The 21642-nt window shown below is 36.6% G+C and overlaps 1 protein-coding gene across 8 annotated transcripts; it reads right to left on the bottom strand.

Annotated features, from left to right (window-relative positions):
• Positions 1-6362: 6362 nt before the first annotated feature.
• Positions 6363-21380, bottom strand: LOC104104810 (serine/arginine-rich splicing factor SR30-like). 8 transcript variants are annotated; one of them, XR_011409421.1, is made up of 15 exons: positions 21245-21379; positions 13551-13639; positions 12546-12611; positions 12326-12400; positions 12124-12226; positions 11978-12024; positions 11821-11878; positions 10302-10351; positions 10086-10142; positions 9886-10004; positions 9732-9815; positions 6961-7422; positions 6857-6890; positions 6692-6751; positions 6363-6601 (listed from the first exon to the last, which is right to left on the bottom strand). XR_011409421.1 is itself a non-coding variant. In XM_070180210.1 (15 exons), the coding sequence occupies exons 1-15, from the start codon at positions 21309-21311 to the stop codon at positions 6558-6560; spliced, it is 1038 nt and encodes a 345-aa protein (XP_070036311.1). In that variant the 5' UTR covers positions 21312-21380; the 3' UTR covers positions 6363-6557. The 8 variants fall into 8 exon arrangements, 6 of the variants coding, with proteins under 6 accessions (XP_070036311.1, XP_070036314.1, XP_070036307.1 ...); XM_070180210.1 differs by having other exon boundaries at positions 6363-6616; positions 6961-7030; positions 21245-21380; XM_070180213.1 differs by having other exon boundaries at positions 6961-7030.
• Positions 21381-21642: the final 262 nt, after the last annotated feature.

The following is a 21642-nucleotide window of genomic DNA, read 5'->3' as shown; positions in this document are numbered from 1 at the left end:
GGTAGTTAAAAGTATCGTATGAGTATTACGGGAATAAAAGAGAGTGTCACTGGGAAGATAGTCAAAATATCAGTTCAGAAGCAACCCTACAAGCACAAGGGCATGGAAGTAAGTAACTACGGATAATTATAGGCAAGGAAGGACATCAAAAGGTCCGTCGAATATACAATGTAATAAGCTCACCGTTGTACAAGAGTCAGAGGATCCTCCCTAAGTACTACAATGAAAGACTAGCTGAGGAAATAAGTAAGAAAGCTTCAACCTAAGCACAGTGACCTAAAGAGGAAATGGTCGTGTAACAACAGTCTCACTACAACATTGTATGCACTCCATAAGAAAGTGGAACCTACTATGGCTAATGAATAGGAAGTAAAAATAAAAAGTAAAATTCGAGATCATATGAGTTGCACAAAAACTCTGGCATGCGTGGGAACTAAGATAAGCTAAGTATGCACGCAACAAGGGGTAGAAAGATCAGGAAAGGTAATAGCTTACGTTTAAAGAAAGCTGAGAAGGAATGAAAGGAATTATTCGATTAATGATCCAGAGTTAGTTACGTTATGAACACACTTAAAGTTTCAGAGTATTATCCATGCAGCATATATGTGACAATCATACAGCCGTAGAAGACCCCGGTATAAGTAAAAGAAAGAATTGAGCCCAGGGCATAGACAAAAGGATTGAATTGTTAGAAGATTGTGTCATGGATAGTCCATAGCGCCCATAAAAGACTAAAGTAATAACTAATCACATGAGCCGCATATCGGAAGATAGCTTAAGCCTACATGAAGGCTGATCAGAAGGAAGAGGAAACTAAAGAGTTACATCAACTCAGTAAATCAGGAGTCTGATTATTGGACCAAGAAAATTTAGACCTCGTGATTGAGAACATTGCAAGATCACTCTTAAATACAAGAGAGATAGTACAGTAGACATATTCTATAATGGCTCTACGATAAAGCTAGTCGGAAAAGTACCAGCCTTATAAGAAGTCAGTATGAAGATCTCACCAGATTATGTATGCACAAGAGGTGCAAGTATTATAATAGAGCTTCAAGTTGTGGATATGAATTATACCTATATGAAAGGGAGGTCATGAAAGAGATAGAAGATGTGATGTGAGATTTTAAGGTAAGTAAGGTAAAAGTGAACAACGTACGAGATACTTAAATGCAGAAGGTTAGGAATAGCCCGTACTGCGGATAGAAGGCTAGAAACGCGGGATTCAGTATCCAGGAATGATAGCGATGTCGTCAGTGACATATCTTCGAGTCGATCATTTTTAGGTATCGAGAGGTCCAGTTACGAGAGTAAAGAAGAGTTAGAAATGATGTGATGTCTCGCTTGATGTTCTAGAATAACACAAGGAAATCTATGGTGCAAGCAAGTTGAAGGAAGGTTGCGAATAATGTAAATAGATATGTGTAGGTCGCAAGCTAAAGTATGGTAAAGCGATAAGGTTTTAGGAAGACAGAAGTAAGGATAAGAAAGGGCAAGTATGGATAAGTCCTCGGGATTAAGCCAGTGAAAACAAGAGAGATGATGGTTTCTCTAAGTTATAGAAAGCTCTGTATAGCCTGAATGAACTCAAAGGAGTCTAAGACTAGTAGCATTTAGAAGAGATGGAATGCTGCCCTGGTAGTAGAATGAGGGTGTGATTGTGATAGATAAAGGATGACGTTTGGGCCTTCGATTGAGTAATGACTTGAAGAGAATTTCATGAATTATACGAGATTAAAATACCCATGTAAGGTGAATCGCATTGGGATACTATAAAATACAATTATTGAAGTACAGTATCGCCCCTAAGTGGATCAGAAAAATCACTTAAAATATTCCTCGATGCAACATAAGCCCTAGCGGCAATGTATTACGTAAGAAGTTTCAAGTTATCAATGAAAGATTGTAAGATCAACATTGAGGTGAATCGACAATGGATGGATAAAAGACAAAGTACAAGACGAGATTAGGCCATCAGTCTTAAGATGAACAGTAATGAAGAAGCGTTAAAAGACTTAGCTTTATGCATATAGGATAAGTAATGAGAGCAACCTGGAGTTGGTCGCAGACCTCACTAACAATAAATCGAAGTAAGAGTTATGGTATAGCATGGCCTACTTAGATGTAGTAAAGCTAGTGACGCCCAGGGGGACAGCTTGAGATAATTTTGTATATATTCACAAAGTGAGGCCTAGAGATTGGCTAAGAGCTGGAGGAAAGAGGAGAGAAGTGTCGCATAGGCGCACCTACAAAGTTTGAGTTGTACATGCTGCATGATAGAAGATAGCAATAGTTACGAGAATAGAAGGATTCTGACTACAAGTCGTGGTGTGAGAAAGAGGCTTAAAGGGGGGAATGCCCTGGCCTTTGGATTTATTCACACAACAGTTGCCTAGATGGCAAGAAGAGTACTAAAGTATTCGGAAGACATAGGTTATGAAAATGATAAGTGCATCAGTCAACATTCGAGGACGAATGTTCCAAAGGGGGGAATGATGTTACGCCTCGCAGTATTATATTACGACGATGTTACATCCCGCATTTTTGTACGTTAAAATTTCGTCGTAATTTAATCGACGTAAGTTCGAGAATGAGATTATTTTGGGATTATAGGTATTGTGCTACTTCAAACAAGTGATGAGTAAATTCGTGAAGGTAAAAGGGTAAACGAATCAAAGAAAATGAGTTTCGTCGAAATTTAACAATTTAGGATAAAATATGGTCCGAGCTATAATACCCGATATTTATGGGCTAGTACCATATAAGGTACCACATGACCATGATAGTAAGGTGCATAAAGTTTGTTAAAAGTAAGTAGTATTTTAAGTAATTTGAGATAATTATTAATTGAGGGAATAATTGGGTAACTATAGATTTTTAAGTGGGAGATTAATTTGTTAATAGAATTTTTGGATAAAACTTAAGGGGACCCCCCCCCCCCAACGTGGCAGCAAGCATGAAGGCTTAATCAAGTCTAATGTGACTAAGTAAGTCTTGAGATTAAGTGGCATAATTTAGGCATTCTTTGGCCAAGTCACTACACAAGTAGGGCCCATACCCAAAGATATAAAGACCCCTCTAAATTCACTTTGCATCTCTACAAGGTAATGGAGAAAAATCAGCGTTCAAAGAGAGATATCATATGATTTGAATGGTAACGTGAGACTTCTCTAAATTCACCAAAATGATTTGCTCATCTCTACTAATTTAAGAGATGAAGCTTCAGCAAACTCACTCATGAAAGACTAGATATTAGCAACGTAATTTTATTACAAAAATCATACGAGACTACGTAATGTTATAGCAACAGGATTTTTGTAAATTCTAGGAAAGTACGGTACAATCTTTCTCAAGAATATCATATGAATTTTTTCCTACTTCGATCAGTTATTATGTGTTGTCGCAATTGACGTGTGTTAGAAGGACTGTCAAGAGAATCGGCTCAGGTATGTTAAGGCTATCCCTTCTTTCCTTTTGGCGTGGTTCAAATGATACAAATAAAACGAGCAAATTACGCAACTTTAATAAATGACTCTATTCATAGAAATATTAGGGGTGTCTATATTCTTGATTCCCCATGTGTCTTATTATTCTATCATCTGTTCATGGGTCTCAGAAAAATACGTATTTGATAAAGTTTAACCGAAAGGCATGTTGATTTTATAAAATTCTGAGAAATCTTATTAAAGTAATTCTTATGCATTTCATGCATTTATACATGCACATTGACCCATGACCAGTTGGCGTTATATACGCGTATATATGTATATTATATGTATAGGGGATATGGAAAAAGGTTATGGTGTTATATACGCACCACCACCTGATCAACTGGTATACGTTGATGATTTGCCCACAGTGGCCGAAATGATATGATGGGATGCCCTCAGAGGCTTGATGATGTTATGAACGCATATACCTATGCATGGTATGACATTTATACGCATATGCATGACATTATAAAAATGAAATGATTCACAGAGTTATGTAGACGTACATGTCGAGTCTTTTCTCCATGTTTCTCTCATGTCTATTTACTGATTTTCATTCCTTACATACTGGGTACATTATTTGTACGGACGTCCCTTTTGCCTGGGGACGTTGCGTTTCATGCCCGCAAGTTTCGATAGACAGGTCGAGAGTCCTCCAAGTAGGCGATCAGCTCAGCGGAAGATGTTGGTGCACTCCATTTGCTCCGGAGTTGCTTGTTTGGTCAGTATGATTTAGATGTGTATTGTTTGGTATGGCGGGGCTCTGTCCCGACCTTTATGATAATTATGTATTCTTAAAGGCTTGTAGACAGACGTCATGTACGTAAAAGATTGTATGGCCTTGTCGGCCTATGTTTAGTGTACGAGTGATTATTTTGGTTTTATAGGTCGTATGTCTTATGTATAAGTTGGTATTTCATGTTGTATTCTGCTTATCTCACGTCTGCCTCTCCAGGTCAGTTATCTATGATAGTATTATACGAAAAGATACGTTATATTGGTACTCGGTTGAGTAAGGTACCGGGTGCCCGTCGCGGCCCATCGGTTTGGGTCGTGACATGTAAATAGAACGAATGAGTCACTCAAAAAGGGATGAAATCAACGGATGTTCTTTCTGACAATGATGAATGATGGGCAAGCCTTTGAATATCCGAGTTATCCTCGGATCTAGTGGAAAAGTGTGGACCAGAATCTAAGTAAAAAGGTTGTTTTTGTAGGCTTATAATAAGACCAGATTCTCTCTTTAAAGTCAAAGTATATTTTACAAATGAATATTACATGTCCCCAATCATTGTCTCTTTCTATTTATAGGGAACATGTTCCTAAAAATTCTAATAGTACAAATGCAGAGAATATTCTAATATTTAATGTCCTATCTTGAAACTAGCTGTTATAACTTTGTCAAGGGTACTCGACCTCGGCCTCGTTCTTTGGCAACTCCTCGACTTCAGTCTTTGCTGACTCTTCGACCACGACCTTCGTTGTTAATTAGATTATTTCGACACGTGGCGGCCTAGGAATGTTTTATGAGAGATAAATTTTGACCCATACGGTAGCTTGTCAAATATTTTCTAAATTAACATTATGAGAAAGAGTAATGAAGCGCTTCCCTTGTCACGACATAATTCAGAATTGAAAAGTGGCACATAATCTTCGTTCTAGCTAATGGCGCCGTATGTTGACAACAAATCTGTTAAAGGCAATAAAAAGTCTCTCTTCCTATCTAGTTTCACAGTTTTCTCCCTTCTTCTATCTTGTTTCACAATTTTCTCAGTTGGTTCTGTGGTTTTAGAATTCTGCTGATCCCAAATACTCCATCTCTATCATTGAATATAGGAATATAGAAAGTAAAAAGAAATTGTGTATTTACATCAATACATGTACATCACACAACTTACATTGCTTAATTAAGCTCCTACTGTAAGAGCATTTAATTCCAAATATGAATTAGATCTAAAACATTCAATGTGACCCAAAATCAAAATGTCATTTAGAAGATGCTACACTTAACAAATAACAGTCTAAAGACTCCAAAATGTCTTCAAAGAGCTCGCAAATTGTTTATGAAATCTTTGGAAAATCCAATTCTGATTTTTTATCTTTCGAGATTGAAGAATCATACGTATCAATGCATAAACTCATCACACTTCAGGGTCCTAAATCTCATTTTTATAGGCACCGCTGTGAAGACATGGGAAAGTATAAACTGGATTTAGTTGTCAAATTGCTGCTATAGGAAATAGATTTGATTGCTTTAATATATTATTCTTGTCTCTCGTTTTTTTCTTGTCAAAATAAGAGGAACAAACAAAAAGAGAACTGAAAATAAAAAGTTCAGTGAATTGTATGAATCTTAGTGCATTTGCAGAGTGGGTAACCGTGTTGAACCAATTTAACGAAGATATTTTTGTAAGGTGTGCTTTGATTAACATGTGATCATAGTCAAATGGTGAAATTTTTATTTTTTAGAAATGAAATGAGGGGGTTTTATAATCTGCTGTTGTGAATCAAACATCTCTTAGTATTTCTTTTTGAACTAAATATGAAAAAATTGACAGGTATCTCAGTATGCTTTTTATCTTCTCTTTTCTTTTCCTTTTATGTTGAGTGATTTTTGGGGACACTTAACAACATGCCATGAGCTAATTATTCTAGTACGACATCGAGAGAGGACAACATTAATCCATTCATTAAATATAATTAGCTAGCCTAAAAAATTGTCGATTCTTCCATTAAGAATGGACTTAAGTAGTTGTGATTCTTCCTCGACACAAAGCAGATGTCCTGTTGTCACCACCCGGATGCCAGTATTGCTCCACAAATTATATGGCTTAAATGAGAAGATGAAATGCTTATAGCAGAGAGTTCAAATGAAACAGATTAAATGTCCTCAATTTTCCCTCAGCAGTTGGAAAAGCACCCAGAACAGTTTCTAGGAAGTACAACTAGCTAGCTAGAACTCAAAGCTTGATTTCTAAATGTGACAACTGAAGAATTTAACGAAAGTAAACATTAAGCTAAAAGCCAATTCCCTAAACATCCAACAAGTCTGCACTGAATTAGGCTTCAGTCTGCCCTTTGTTTCTTGGAAAGGCTCAGTCGGATCTCCCCTGCACATAACCATCCTTATATGACGAACATGGAAATAGATCTAATGATGATATTAACACTGCCACCTCACCATAACTATTCAAACATACCGATGAACGAGAATAAGAGAGGCTCCTGCTTGGGCTCCTTGCATGCTTCCGACGATGTGGCTACAGGACAGCAAAGTTTGTGAAATCATAACTTAGATACGCGATTTAATAAAGCATAGTTGAACTGCATTATCCATAAAGAGATATAACGCTAGTTCTACTTACAGGTGACAGTGGAGATCTGGATCGTGACTGAGATCTGCAAAAATACCAGAAACAATTCTAGTTAATATCAGTAGAATTCTGTAGCCAAAAGGTTCCAGAACGACCTTTGATCCAAATGAATCCATGCTACTTCCACGTCCACAATCAAAGTAGTTAGCAACAGCTGCCAGCAATCTATATCAATCAACCAACAGAATCAAATTGAAACAAAAACCAATCGAAACACACTTCCTGGAGATTGTCCGTCCAAGTTATGAGGTCATACCATACAAATGCATGCACCGCCCCGCACGCTCTAAGAAACAAATTAAATTTTTATTTGTCTATTCAATAGTGTTCTCACGTTCAGAGCCCTCGAGATTAGCCCAAAAACAATTTGATATATTGCTTTGAGTAAAATCCTCCTTAATAACATATTAAAATGCTATTTACCATCCTGAGTTTACCAGAGGCGCTCATCCACTAAAACATATTACTGCCACAACCAAGCGAGTTGCCTGAATTTGAGCACCATTGAACATCACCTGCCTAAAAAGCAATCCCCAGATCGCCACGGAATGCAAGATCTAGAAAACAAAAAAAAAGGCAATCTTCGTAATCATCTTACTAACCATAAAGCTGGTAATTCGTTCTGAAGAAATACCGAATCAAAGAGATTGGGGAGAGGAAGAAAAGAACAATGGAAAGAGGAAACTGCATCTCAACTATTCCTGGAATTTCAGAGAACTAGACAAGAAAATTTAGAGTCATCCCACCAATAATGCTTCAGAGTTCTTTCGGGAAGTCATTCTCCAATGGTTTTGGAAATCAATTTTCAAGTTTGAAAAATCAAATCGTCTTAACCACAGTAGGTATATCAAATCATTCAACTAGAAGATCCTAACTTACAAAGTCCATCCTCAAAACTCAATGACAACCAGAAGATAATTCAATAAGAAACCACGAGAAGTCCCTGATAGTCAGGCTCTCAACTCCAACCCAACCCCTCCCCACCCAAAAAAGAAATAACCCATAAAATTCTCCTGCTGGTCACCTCTTTAACCATTCCTCCCACACCCCCAAACAAGATGAAATTTCCAGTCACTACAACCCTAGATTGTGGGGAGAACAGTGTCGTCACCCTACGAGAAGCGTAAAAAACTGGCAATTTTTACTTATAAAAAGAATGTATAACAGAAGTATTGTACAGAAACTTCAAAATACATGGTTGCTGGACATATAACACAAGATATAATAATTACAAAATACAAATATTTACATAGATAAAAGAATTAAGAAACTGCAATTGATTGAAATAATGAAGTAAAACCACGAAATCAAGTTCAACGTTCGAACCCGTTTAAAAGAATTTCTTATTTAGAAGCAAATATGCAGTTTTTGATATCTAATTCAGCTTGAGTGACTAGCTTTCTTATACTAAGTTTTTAATTTTTTATTCCCAGTGACGTTTCCTTAATATCACTTTAAGGGCTATATTTTTTTGTTAGTAACATCATCTTGATAGAGCCTCATGAATAAGCTTAATATTTCGTAACAAAGCATTTAGTTGGCTGGTTTTGGTTAAGACGCACAATGCAGCGACTTGTGGAAATACACCACCTGCATTGCACCTAGCTTCAAACCTTAAGCACCTCTAAATCCGTCGAGCGAGAAAAGAAAAATACGCACTGAAAGACCGGAAAAGACAGATGGACGTACTTGGTAACTGTACAGCTACGGTTTCACACGCTTCCACTACTTAAAATTCAACATCTTCTAGATTAATAAAAGCGGATAGACATATCCTACAGAATAGAAGGTACAAATCCATCAATCTTCGGCAATAAAGAGGTAGATCATCTCATACTCTCATTCTTACAAAAGGGTTATCTCCTCATTCCATGTCATTTTTTATTTGAAATATGCAAGCTAGAAATAACTTCTCGTCGAATAAGGACTCGGTTACTCTGATTCCTTGCTGCTGCAAAACTACCAACATACCAGACCAATCTAAAACTTATATTCTTCTCTCGTTGGTAATTCTTATAGCACCAAATTCTCAATTCCTCATCTATCTACTCCACGAAGTATCCAATTCATATCTCTCCCCAATTTTATATAATTATATGGTCATTGCTATTCCTACTAATTTCAGTACTAATGTTATCTTTCTGTAGCTCTCGAAAGATAAAGAGAGACATTTTAGATGTCTAATTCTATACATTCTGGTGATACTACAAAGTGAGTCTTTTTGACCCAATTTATCTCCAGAAAATGGAACTTCAAACAATGAGAACTGCTTGATCATCTAACCAGACAGAGCCATCGAAACATAACAAAACAAAACTGTGGTCTAAAGCCTTGCATGGGGCAGAAAGAAGAAAAAGCAAACAAAAGCTCCAAGAAACTTTGATGTTCATTCTCCAGATAAGTATAAAAAACACTCAACTGCATAGAAAATTGTGAGTAGTCCTTTCTCCAACAATGGTGTCATTACATTAACCAATCAAAACCATGAAGATAACAGGAGCTGAACATCTAAACAACAAAGAGACTCCCAAATCAACATAGGTTTTCCACTGTATAGTCATACTGCTGATTCCTCATATAGAATTTCCATTACATAAAGCATAAAAACACCACCAAAAAGGGGATACTGCTCAAACGAACGTAAAGGAGGATCCTAAGAAGAACATTACTAAGCACACCGCACCTAGCAATTAAGGTAGACTACATGTAACAGACTTACAAAAAGAATTCAAATAAGACACGCTCATATGCTACAAAGCATGAATTAGGACTATGAAAACTTTTTTTTTAACTATACTTGAAACATGATTAATTTAGCAAAGCATAAGAGAAATATAAAAACCTTGATGTGAAACAAAGAAAGTACCTAGAAACAGAGCGAGCAGGGGAAAAAGACCTTGAGCGCGAGACAGACGCGGAGCGACGAGAGTATTTACCCCTAGGAGACACACTGCCGAATGACTGTTAGTAAACATGCTAAATTTTCTGAAGGTGATGGAAAAGACAGTCAGAAACTAAACCTTCTGCTCTGGCTGCTATAGCTCCGTCGAGGACTCCTGCTTCTTGAGTAACTTCTGCCTCTTGAATAATATGGACTTGGGCTCCTGGAATAGCTACGTCTCTTATCATACTCCTCCACCTAAAGAGTAGATAACTGAGTTAAATTAATGCATAAACACAACATTGGATCCAGGATTTCTACTACTGACAGAGAACAGACCCTAATATACGCTCGAGAGAACTGATTGCGAAAGAGAGAGTCATCAAGTTTCCTTATCTGCAAAAGAAACAAACAAAAAAAGAGATAAATGAGGAGACTGACAAAGGAGCAAGGAATTAATTAAACCAGAAAACCTTTATTATTCCAGAGGAGAAGAAGAACCAAGATATGATATTACAGATTAAAACAAGTCACTTAAAGCTTTTATTAGCCTACCGCATATTTCATATCCTCATAGTTGGTATAGTCCACAATCCCCCTCAAGCCTGCAAAAATAGCAGTAGCTAACATCAACCGCTTCTATTGCAATGCTTACACATCATTGAAATTTTAACTCAGACTAGAAAGAATGGAGGACAAAAAGAGTAGGCATACTTTCTTTAATTGTCACGAGCCTTACATGAAAGTGATGCACGGATATCTAGTGCATTAAGATAAAATAGACTGCACACTAAGCGACCCATTATATATGGTGCCTAATCAGAGAAGTGTTAGCTAACTGATCTTTATAGTGCTTCCTCCCCAACTAAAAACTTTTATTTAAACTGAGCTAAAGAAATTAGAAGCCAAAGAATATCTTCTTAATGCCTTTAGATGTTCTTGAGGAGTTTCAATTGGTAAATGATTTTCTTCACTAAATTTATCTTTGAGCAAAATGAAATATCAGGTTAGACAGCGTACAGGTCTTGTAAGTGATCATATATGCATGCGATGGTTTTTCTAATCCTTTCGGTTCAAGTAATTGGCAATAATGTAGGCTTTATTCTGAATTTATCTGACCCTTGCTGTCTTTGGAAGTTTAAGAAAATAAAGGAACTACTGGAACAGTAAACAAGAATATTTTTTATATTTAGTGAAATTAGCTTGACTATATTCTAGAAAAAATTTGAACACTTTGGGGTATTTAATTCTGTTTCCCCTCAGACTACTTTCCAAAAATCTCCCAATGCGATTGATTGCGGACATCAGTGATATTAAGATGATCATTGAATCTCGATTATGGTATGAGTTTGGCTTTCGGAAAGCAAATTATGTTTTTGGATTTTTTCTGAAGATCTTATTCTGAAACATAGTTGTGTTAAAAAATTATTTACGTCCTAAAACATCATAAACACTTTCAAACAATAGAAAATTAATACATTGAAGCTGAATAAACAATGAAAATACCCAGACTAAACATCTTGATTTGCTTCTAAATATTTCTTTAAACTGATCAATTGGAAAAAAAAAAAAAAAGGAACAATGGAGCTATAACGGAAGTATTGAGATGTGAAGGGCCTTGATTTTGTTGAAAATCAACCATTATCCTGTTTGGTTTCAAAACTAAACATATCTGGTTTCAAAGTCAGATAAATAATAAGCATTCATTTAGATTTTGATGTAACACCTGTTTCCCTAAACACTGAATAAGATAAATTGTTTAATATATTTGTTTAACGATATTTCCAGAAGTATTTGCCCTATCACGAGTGACATTCTACCAATACCATGCTATTCGGGTCTTTCTTTGTAAGATACAAGCACCAGTGATCAAGAAGGAACCTGATTGTCTCACGTGTTAATTTGTTATGTTAAATACCTGTTTAGACACCCTTTCAGCAAAAATATGTAAAATACTAGTATGACTTAGAAACCAATGTACATTTCCCCTCCTGGGAAGACATGCGCATTTAATGAAAATCATTAAGAATTGAACAAATGCAACTACAAAAACTGCCTCAATAACCTAACTAACCGTCACGGTCTCGAAAAACTTGAGAGAAACAGACATCTCCTGCTCGACGCATGTGATCCTAGCAAGACCAAGTAAAAGAAACCACACTGATCAAAATATCTTGCAAGTTCCTGAAATCTTTACTGATCATAACAAGATAACTGTAACACATGCTAACCTTCAAGTCTTGCCATGAAGCAGAAGATGGTAGTCCAGAGATCAGAACTGCAAAGTTTTTATTTTAGCATGAAGTCATAACTATATGAAATAGCTTAATGTCGAGGAGGCAAGGAATTATGATAACACAACTAAAATCAGGCTAACCGCGATGGTCTGAGTGCCTAGAAACTCCGCCACGACTCCCACTACTGTAACTGCTGTGGCGATCATATGATGATGATCCTTGCCCACCGTGAGCAAGTTCAACCTACAGAAATCATAATAAACAACAACAATGGTGAACATAATCTGACTTCCAAAATACCACACATCACCAAAAAGACAGGGAGGGGAGGAGACAACTAACTCGTAATCGATGTCCATCAAAGTCATAGCCATCGCGTCCATGGATGGCATCATCAGCATCACGAGAATCTTCAAACTGGAACGTACAAAAGAATGACAACAATGAGATCTATCGAACATGATGTAGCATGAGGAAACATATGCAGAAAATTGAGCTATCCGCCAATACAATAAGGGAATAACTAACATCTCAATGATTCAATTCCTAACAAAGAACTCACCTCTACAAATGCATAACCAGGTGGTCTAGGAGGAACTTTCAAATCAATTTCCACGATATGCCCATACTGCAGGAAATTCATGCAGAAAATTCAAAAGATTAGAAACTTGGCATAGGTAACCAAAAAAAAAAAAGAGGGGAGAATTGGCAAAAAAACTGGTCCAAACACCAAAATGGTTAGCCAACACGTAATAAAAAAAACCATAAATTTTAATGATCTTTAGTCAACCATCTTAGAAATGAACAAAAAAGGAATTATGTAATTGACAAATATAGCAACAGAAAGAATCTATAATAATAAATTAAAAAATAAGCCATCTTTTCTCAGAAAAAAATTCATGTATATTGTAAAGCTACCAGTTGTTCCATTAGGTAAAAGAGCATGATCCCAAAAGTGCCAAATTAGATGACTTTCAGGGGCTTTTAGAAAGCTGAAAGAAAAAAAAAAAAAAAAAAAAGAAAACTAAAAGACTAAATGGGTGCTGTGACAGTAATGGGAAACTCAACGGGGAGGTTCAAATCATTTAAGAACAAGAGATTAAGCTAAAAGAAGGAAAAGGCAAGTATTTTCACACACTAGCAAACCAAAGAGAGATGACTACTCTCTTTTTTAGAACGTGAAGTTAGACTAAACACCTCTTATCACTTTAACAGTTTGATATGAAAGGCAAGAGACCTGAGAAGACCAAGAAAGATAGACAATGCACAAGGTCTCCTAATCTACTTAGGCACAACTTACACATATGCCACCAGATATAAAACATATTACAAGAATGAATCCTTGCATTTAACCCCCCAAATTTCCCTCTGTGTTAAACAAATTTATTCCTCTTCCAATCCACCCAAGAGTGCAAGTTCTCATGGAACGCTGGCACCCTTCTAGATGACAAGAAGTAAGCCAACATAAAAGGAGAAACAAATTGTAGGTAAATGTATAACTTAGTTATAACATATCAAATTGCAGAAAATATGTCCTTCCAGGGAACTAGTAACTTATCTAGCTAACCTTGTAAAACAAATCTTCTACTTCTCTCTCACGAATATCACCAGGAAGATTGCCCACATAGATAGTCCGACTTAAACGACCCATTATGCCTGAAACCATTAACCAAAAGAATGCAGCTTGTTCAAACATTGGAAGTGGTTATAAGTGAACAATTGGAATGCAACGAAGAATTTTTGTTAATTCTTTTGGTGGTGGGGGAATGGGGTGGAATTAATCAGAGTTGACTGACGCTCATCAGTGAAAGGCCATAACGAATGGCCAACTAAAGAAGGGCAAAACAAAGTAAAGTAACATTGCAAAAATACGCAAGACGATATGGAACTATTACAGTATCTTTTTCTTCAAAGAAGAGCTTCTACATAAAGAATAATGTTACAACTACCAAAATTACATAATGCTCTTCAAAGCATCGTAAAATTACAGAACGAAGTTATATGACAAGCAACAGAGTAGCAAATATCATAAATGATCAATCTAAAACTAATCTAAAAGATTATGCTTGTCAGCAATAGTAATCAAAGCAAACACCAGATATATGAAGAGAAAATATCAAAAGGCGTTCTTTTTCTTTTCACTGTGTTTAGTATGACGAAAGTCATTTCTGGTGTTATCGTGTCATATGGAAAGTCATTTCTGGTGTTAGGTTATCCATTCCATCAAAAAGGGAGAAAATAACTTCTGGACATCATTTTCTGATACTTATCCTAACTTTTAGTTCATATCACTTGCTCCAATTAACACTTGCACATTATTATCAATATGTAATGCTCAATATTTCATCAAAACAATGCCCGGTTTGTTAATATTATTACTTATCTTTATAATATATATTATTACTAATCTCTAATATATTTTTCCAAAAAATATTCACGTAACAATTACTATCAAGAAAGTACTTTTTTGGAAAATATTTTCCATAAAAAATAACTTTTGTCCTGCCAAATACACATCATGTTCCTTTTTCCTCAAGTCTATGTTGAGGTTTTATTTTAAGATGTAATATTCTTAAAATGAGGGTGAATGGGAAATGGAGGGAAAATGAAATTTTGAGTAAAATTTTAAGTTTCCCCTCTTAACAATGAGACATTGTCCCATATTGGAAGTGGAAGACATTTTTGGTGGGTATATATATAATTGCTCTTCTTGTAGCTCTTAAAGAGTTAAGAAGAAAGCAAGCCTCGCGCCGTCGTCGTCGTCGCTCGCTCGGCTCGGCTTCGGCTACGGCTTCGGATTCGGATTCGGATTCGGATTCGGATTTGGTCAAATGATTGATTGATTAATATATTAACGTAAGATTATCCGTATTTGTAAACGGATATTTTCCAATCCGTGTATTGATAATTTGGCAGCCGGATAATGGTCTTCCCACCATGAAGTGCTTGCTCCACAAACATGAAGTGCTTGCTCCACAAACATGTAATGCTTGCTCCACCATGAAGGGTGGACGTTTGGTCTTGCACTCCTTCTTGGCTGCTATATATATGAGCAGCAAATGTTGAAGAAAGATACTCAACTCAACATACAATTCGCTCAACAAATTGGCTATACATTGCATTCCTTCCTCTCAGAACTTCCATACGTTTTTCTGAGTATATACTCCTTCGTTCTGCATTGTTTTTAACTTCAAACAAAGCAACTGTAAGTGTGATTTGCTACCGAACTTTGTGTTCGCCGAAACACTGGGGTTTGAAGTACCGCTACACCAGTGTGTTATTCGTTCTATCCTGGGAGGAAATAATCCATTACCTTGGGTACTAGGAGGGGATTAAATTCCTTAAGGAAACACTGTGAATTCAGTGGGCTCGAATTTATTATTATTGTTTCATTACGTTAACTTATATTTTGCAGAATTAATATTTACAAATACAGCAATATTGACCGGGAATAACAATCTTAAGGAATTTAATATTTATTTCTGTACTTGTGTTATTCTTATTATTCTGCAAACTAAAACCTTTGTGGTTTGTGTACTCCCGTTTTGGAGAGTTAAGCCTTCGTGGCGTTTTGTTGGATATTAAAATCTACGTAATTTTTACTCCAGTTTGAAAACGTGTATTAAACGTTTGTTTGTGTCATTCTTTTACAGAAAAGATGATGACTAAAAGATGATGACTGAAAACGAAAACCAAGCTGTTCCGATGGCGACTGCCAACGCAACGACAAGCCGAACACCGGCGTTGGCACCGGCAGAAAAACCCGGAAAATTTTCCGGGATTGATTTCAAACGCTGGCAGCAGAAGATGTTCTTCTACTTAACTACGTTATGTCTACAGAAGTTCATCAAGGAAGATGTTCCTGATCTGCCGGATAAAACTCCAGATAATGAACGCTTTCTCGTGATTGAAGCGTGGAAGCATTCTGATTTTTTATGCAAGAATTATATTCTTAGCGGACTGGATGATAATCTGTATAATGTATACAGTAGCATGGAGACATCCAAAGAATTGTGGAATGCGCTTGAAAAGAAATATAAGACTGAAGATGCCGGGATGAAGAAATTCGTTGCCGCAAAATTTCTGGACTACAAAATGATAGATAGCAAGTCTGTTATTACTCAAGTCCAGGAATTGCAAGTGATTATTCATGATCTACTTGCTGAAGGTCTTGTAATCAACGAAGCATTCCAAGTAGCAGCAATGATTGAGAAGTTGCCTCCGTTGTGGAAGGACTTCAAAAATTATTTGAAACACAAACGAAAGGAAATGTCCCTTGAAGATCTCATTGTTCGGTTGAGAATCGAAGAGGACAATAAAGCTGCTGAAAGGAGAGGCCGTGGAAATTCAACAATAATGGGAGCAAATATTGTTGAAGCTAACAAAAAGAGGAAGAAGGCTTCTGGTCCGAAATACAACCCAAGCAAGAAGCGGTTCAGTGGAAACTGCTACAACTGTGGGAAAACCGGACACAAATCTACGGAGTGTCGTGCTCCGAAGAAAGACAAGAAAAGGGGTCAAGCAAACATGGTAGTAAACCATGATGATGTTGATAACTTGTGTGTCATGCTCTCTGAATGTAACTTGGTGGGAAATCCTAAACTGTGGTGGTTTGATTCAGGAGCCACTCGCCATGTTTGTGCAGTTAGAGAGGCTTTTGCTACCTATGCTCTTGCTGAACCCGGAGAGACAGTTTATATGGGAAATGCTTCAACAGCAAAAGTTGAAGGATATGGGAAGGTATTTCTAAAAATGACTTCTGGCAAGGTCATGACTTTGAACAATGTCCTTCATGTTCCCGAAATGAGAAAGAATTTAGTCTCTACTGGACTTCTTGTTAAGCACGGTTTTAAGTGCATTTTTGTATCCAACAAGGTTGTAATTAGTAAGAATGAAATATTTGTGGGAAAAGGTTACCTCACCGAGGGCCTTTTCAACCTAAATGTAATGGTTGTTGAAAATAATAATAATATTTCAGCTTCTTCTTACTTACTTGAGTCAAATGATTTATGGCATGTACGTTTGGGTCATGTCAATTATAAAACCTTGCGGAAAATGATTAACTTGGAAGTACTGCCCAAGTTTGAATGCGAAAAATCAAAATGTCAAATATGTGTGGAATCTAAGTATGTTAAACATCCTTATAAGTCAGTTGAAAGGAATTCAAATCCTTTAGACTTAATTCACACAGATATTTGTGACATGAAGTCAATACCATCTCGCGGTGGAAAGAAGTATTTCATAACTTTTATTGACGATGGTACTCGATATTGCTATGTTTACTTACTGAATAGTAAAGATGAAGCAATAGACGCATTCAGGCAATACAAAAATGAAGTTGAAACGCAACTTAACAAGAAAGTAAAAATGATAAGAAGTGATAGGGGTGGTGAATATGAATCTCCTTTTGAAGAAATATGTTTAGAATATGGAATTATTCATCAAACAACAGCCCTTTACACGCCCCAATCTAATGGGATTGCGGAAAGAAAGAATCGCACATTAAAGGAGATGATGAATGCGTTGTTGATAAGTTCTGGTTTGCCACAGAACTTGTGGGGGGAAGCCATTCTTACGGCTAATCGAATATTAAATCGAGTGCCCCATAGCAAAACACAATCCATTCCTTATGAACAATGGAAAGGAAGGAAGCCCAACTTGAATTATTTTAAAGTGTGGGGGTGTTTGGCAAAAGTGCAAGTTCCTAAACCCAAAAGGGTAAAGATAGGACCGAAAACCGTTGATTGTGTTTTCATAGGATATGCGACAAATAGTAAAGCATATCGATTTCTGGTTCATAAATCAGAAAATCCCGACATTCATAATAATACGGTTATAGAATCAGATAATGCTGAGTTTTTTGAAAATATATATCCGTATAAAAAGGAATGTGAGTCGTTTGGTGAAGGATCTAAACGACCTCGGGAAGAAACAAAAGAAAGTACATGTAATCAGGAGAATCCAAGACGTAGTAAACGTCAAAGAACGTCTACTTCATTTGGACCAGATTTTGTGACTTTCTTATTGGAGAATGAGCCTCAAACATTTAAAGAAGCTATGACTTCTTCGGAATCATTGTTTTGGAAAGAGGCAGTCAATAGTGAAATAGAATCCATATTGAACAACCATACATGGGAATTGGTTGATCTTCCTCCTGGAAATAAACCTTTGGGTTCTAAATGGATTTTTAAGAGAAAAATCAAAGATGATGGCACTATTGATAAATTCAAGGCAAGGCTCGTAGTCAAAGGGTATAGACAACGAGAAGGTCTAGACTACTTTGATACATACTCTCCAGTTACAAGAATTACGTCCATACGGATGTTAGTAGCATTAGCTGCAGTGTATGGTCTTGAAATTCATCAAATGGATGTTAAGACGGCCTTCTTAAATGGAGAGTTGGAGGAAGAAATTTACATGGAACAACCTGAAGGGTTTGTGGTTCCAGGTAAAGAAAAGAAGGTATGTAGACTTGTTAAGTCTCTTTACGGACTAAAACAAGCACCCAAACAATGGCATGCGAAATTTGACCAAACAATGTTGTCAAATGGTTTTAAGATAAATGAATGTGATAAATGCGTGTACATTAAAAATGTTCCAAATCACATAGTCATTGTTTGCCTATATGTGGATGATATGTTGATAATGAGTAATGACATTGCCAACATAAATGCTACTAAGCGTATGCTCAATAGCAAGTTTGATATGAAAGACTTGGGAGTTGCTGATTTAATTCTGGGAATTAAGATCAATAAGACTCCTCAAGGTCTGGCATTGTCACAATCTCATTATATTAAGACAGTACTTGAAAAATTCAAGCACTTGGGCTTTAAAGTTGCAAAGACTCCAATTGACGTGAATCTTGCATTAGCAAAGAACAAAGGCCAAAGCATATCACAATTGGATTATGCTCGTGTATTGGGATGCTTAATGTATATCATGAATTGTACACGACCAGACATAGCTTGTGCTATAAGTAAACTGAGTCGATATACGAGCAATCCAGGCCAATCTCATTGGATGGCAATGAAACGAGTTTTGGGATATTTAGAACATACCCAGAACTTTGAATTGCACTACAGTAATTTCCCTGCGGTGATTGAGGGATACTGTGATGCAAATTGGATCACCGGTTCAACTGATTCTAACGGTAAATCTCGTCATATACGACGAAGACATAAAACCGTTAGGCAATTACTCTCTAGAGGAATTATCACAATTGACTATGTAAAGTCAAGTGATAATGTGTCGGATCCACTTACAAAAGGCCTAACTAGAGAGGTAGTTGAGAAATCATCAAGGGGAATGGGGCTATGGCCGAGAACAAGTCATTGTGGCGGTAACTCTACCTAGAAGACTGGAGATCCCAAGATCTAGGTTCAAAGAGATCAAACAAAGTCATTAATGACGGTTCAACATTGTCAAATAAAATTTTAGTCCATTCTCGTGATGAGACAATGTTCAGTACCAAGGATAAAGCATTAAGGCTTTTTAATGATTTCTAAATTTGATACGGGGTATATCAAATAGTGTATCTACAGGATGACACGTTTAGGAATCACCTATTTAAGTGTGAAGTGTGAGCCGCTTCAAGGAGAACTCTGTAAGGCCAGTTCTCTACGCACTTATGAAACCAGGCGGTGTTCATGGCTGAAACGAACACAACAATGAGAACCAAAGACGGTTAAGGGTTGATTGTGTGACTTATGGTTGTCTAGGTATACACCAAAGATCGACGGTTCAAAGATATCAAATCTACCGATTGACCGAGTATATCCGACATAAGTTTACTACGGAAAGTTCAAAGGGAAACCTACTTATCTAGATGCAATTAATCCTTGCTTGTAAATCACACAGTTTTTCATGCATACTTCCGTGATATAGCCATTCCCCATTCATGTGGGGGATTGTTGAGGTTTTATTTTAAGATGTAATATTCTTAAAATGAGGGTGAATGGGAAATGGAGGGAAAATGAAATTTTGAGTAAAATTTTAAGTTTCCCCTCTTAACAATGAGACATTGTCCCATATTGGAAGTGGAAGACATTTTTGGTGGGTATATATATAATTGCTCTTCTTGTAGCTCTTAAAGAGTTAAGAAGAAAGCAAGCCTCGCGCCGTCGTCGTCGTCGCTCGCTCGGCTCGGCTTCGGCTACGGCTACGGCTTCGGCTTCGGCTTCGGATTCGGATTCGGATTCGGATTCGGATTCGGATTCGGATTCGGATTCGGATTCGGATTCGGATTTGGATTTGGTCAAATGATCGATTGATTGATTAATTTTTTGGACCAAATTTATTTGTTAATAGTAAATATTAACGTAAGATTATCCGTATTTGTAAACGGATATTTTCCAATCCGTGTATTGATAATTTGGCAGCCGGATAATGGTCTTCCCACCATGAAGTGCTTGCTCCACAAACATGAAGTGCTTGCTCCACAAACATGTAATGCTTGCTCCACCATGAAGGGTGGACGTTTGGTCTTGCACTCCTTCTTGGCTGCTATATATATGAGCAGCAAATGTTGAAGAAAGATACTCAACTCAACATACAATTCGCTCAACAAATTGGCTATACATTGCATTCCTTCCTCTCAGAACTTCCATACGTTTTTCTGAGTATATACTCCTTCGTTCTGCATTGTTTTTAACTTCAAACAAAGCAACTGTAAGTGTGATTTGCTACCGAACTTTGTGTTCGCCGAAACACTGGGGTTTGAAGTACCGCTACACCAGTGTGTTATTCGTTCTATCCTGGGAGGAAATAATCCATTACCTTGGGTACTAGGAGGGGATTAAATTCCTTAAGGAAACACTGTGAATTCAGTGGGCTCGAATTTATTATTATTGTTTCATTACGTTAACTTATATTTTGCAGAATTAATATTTACAAATACAGCAATATTGACCGGGAATAACAGTCTATGCATGTAAAAGTAAAGCAAATAACCGTCGGTTAAAAGGGCCGAGAGAACAATCAAGAACTTCAACCAAATTCGCTAATGATACAAATTCTTTTAATAAGTATTTTTAACGGATTCTATAAAAACATGGATATTATCACAGCTTTAAAAAAAATAAACAGACCAACAGCAGAAAACCCAGAAAAATCCTAAAGTCTCTTCAAGAACTACCAAATCCAAAATTCTTTTTAGAAGAAAAACAGTCGTTGCTATAAAACCTAAATAGAGAACCGGTGAAATTTTAAATGGACTTAATTTTCTAATAAATTGGATTGGGGAGAAAGGGAGAAACAGCTTACCTGTAGGATCCAACACTAGAGATTGCGGAGAAAGAAAAAATTGCAGCAGATGAAAAACAAGTGGCATTAACACATGAACTTAACTTATATAATTATAAGGGAAAAGGAAAGAAGTTTATGTATCATACGCTACTTCTAGAAACTCGACACAAATCTAAGGACGTCATGCCATCACATGACATCTGTCCTATGGACACTTTCTTTAAAGTTAAAGTTCAGGGGAAAAAAACAGACAGGAAAATTAAGTGGGCGTTTGGCATAAGAATTGTGGATTCCAGAAAAAGCAACATTTTATTTTAAAATTATAGATGTGTTTGGATATAAATAAAATTTAAAATTATTTTTAAATTTTTTTGAGTGCTTTGAGCGAAAATTTTGAAAAATAATTCTTTGGAGTT

The sequence above is a fragment of the Nicotiana tomentosiformis genome, chromosome 1, assembly GCF_000390325.3.
Source record: "Nicotiana tomentosiformis chromosome 1, ASM39032v3, whole genome shotgun sequence".
NCBI lineage: Eukaryota > Viridiplantae > Streptophyta > Magnoliopsida > Solanales > Solanaceae > Nicotiana > Nicotiana tomentosiformis.
The sequence above is the reverse complement of the archived record's forward strand: the minus strand, read 5'-3'. Positions and strand labels throughout refer to the sequence as shown.

What these genes read in the sequence shown, in the direction of transcription:
- LOC104104810 (XM_070180206.1), bottom strand. Translation starts at nt 21,311, where the DNA reads ATGCCACTTGTTTTTCATCTGCTGCAATTTTTTCTTTCTCCGCAATCT. An exon ending in CTGGTTATGCATTTGTAGAG is followed by an intron (nt 12,401 to 12,545) that starts GTGAGTTCTTTG and finishes TGTACGTTCCAG; the next exon opens with TTTGAAGATTCTCGTGATGC. An exon ending in TCTCTCGAGCGTATATTAGG is followed by an intron (nt 10,005 to 10,085) that starts GTCTGTTCTCTG and finishes TCTACTCTTTAG; the next exon opens with GTGGAGGAGTATGATAAGAG.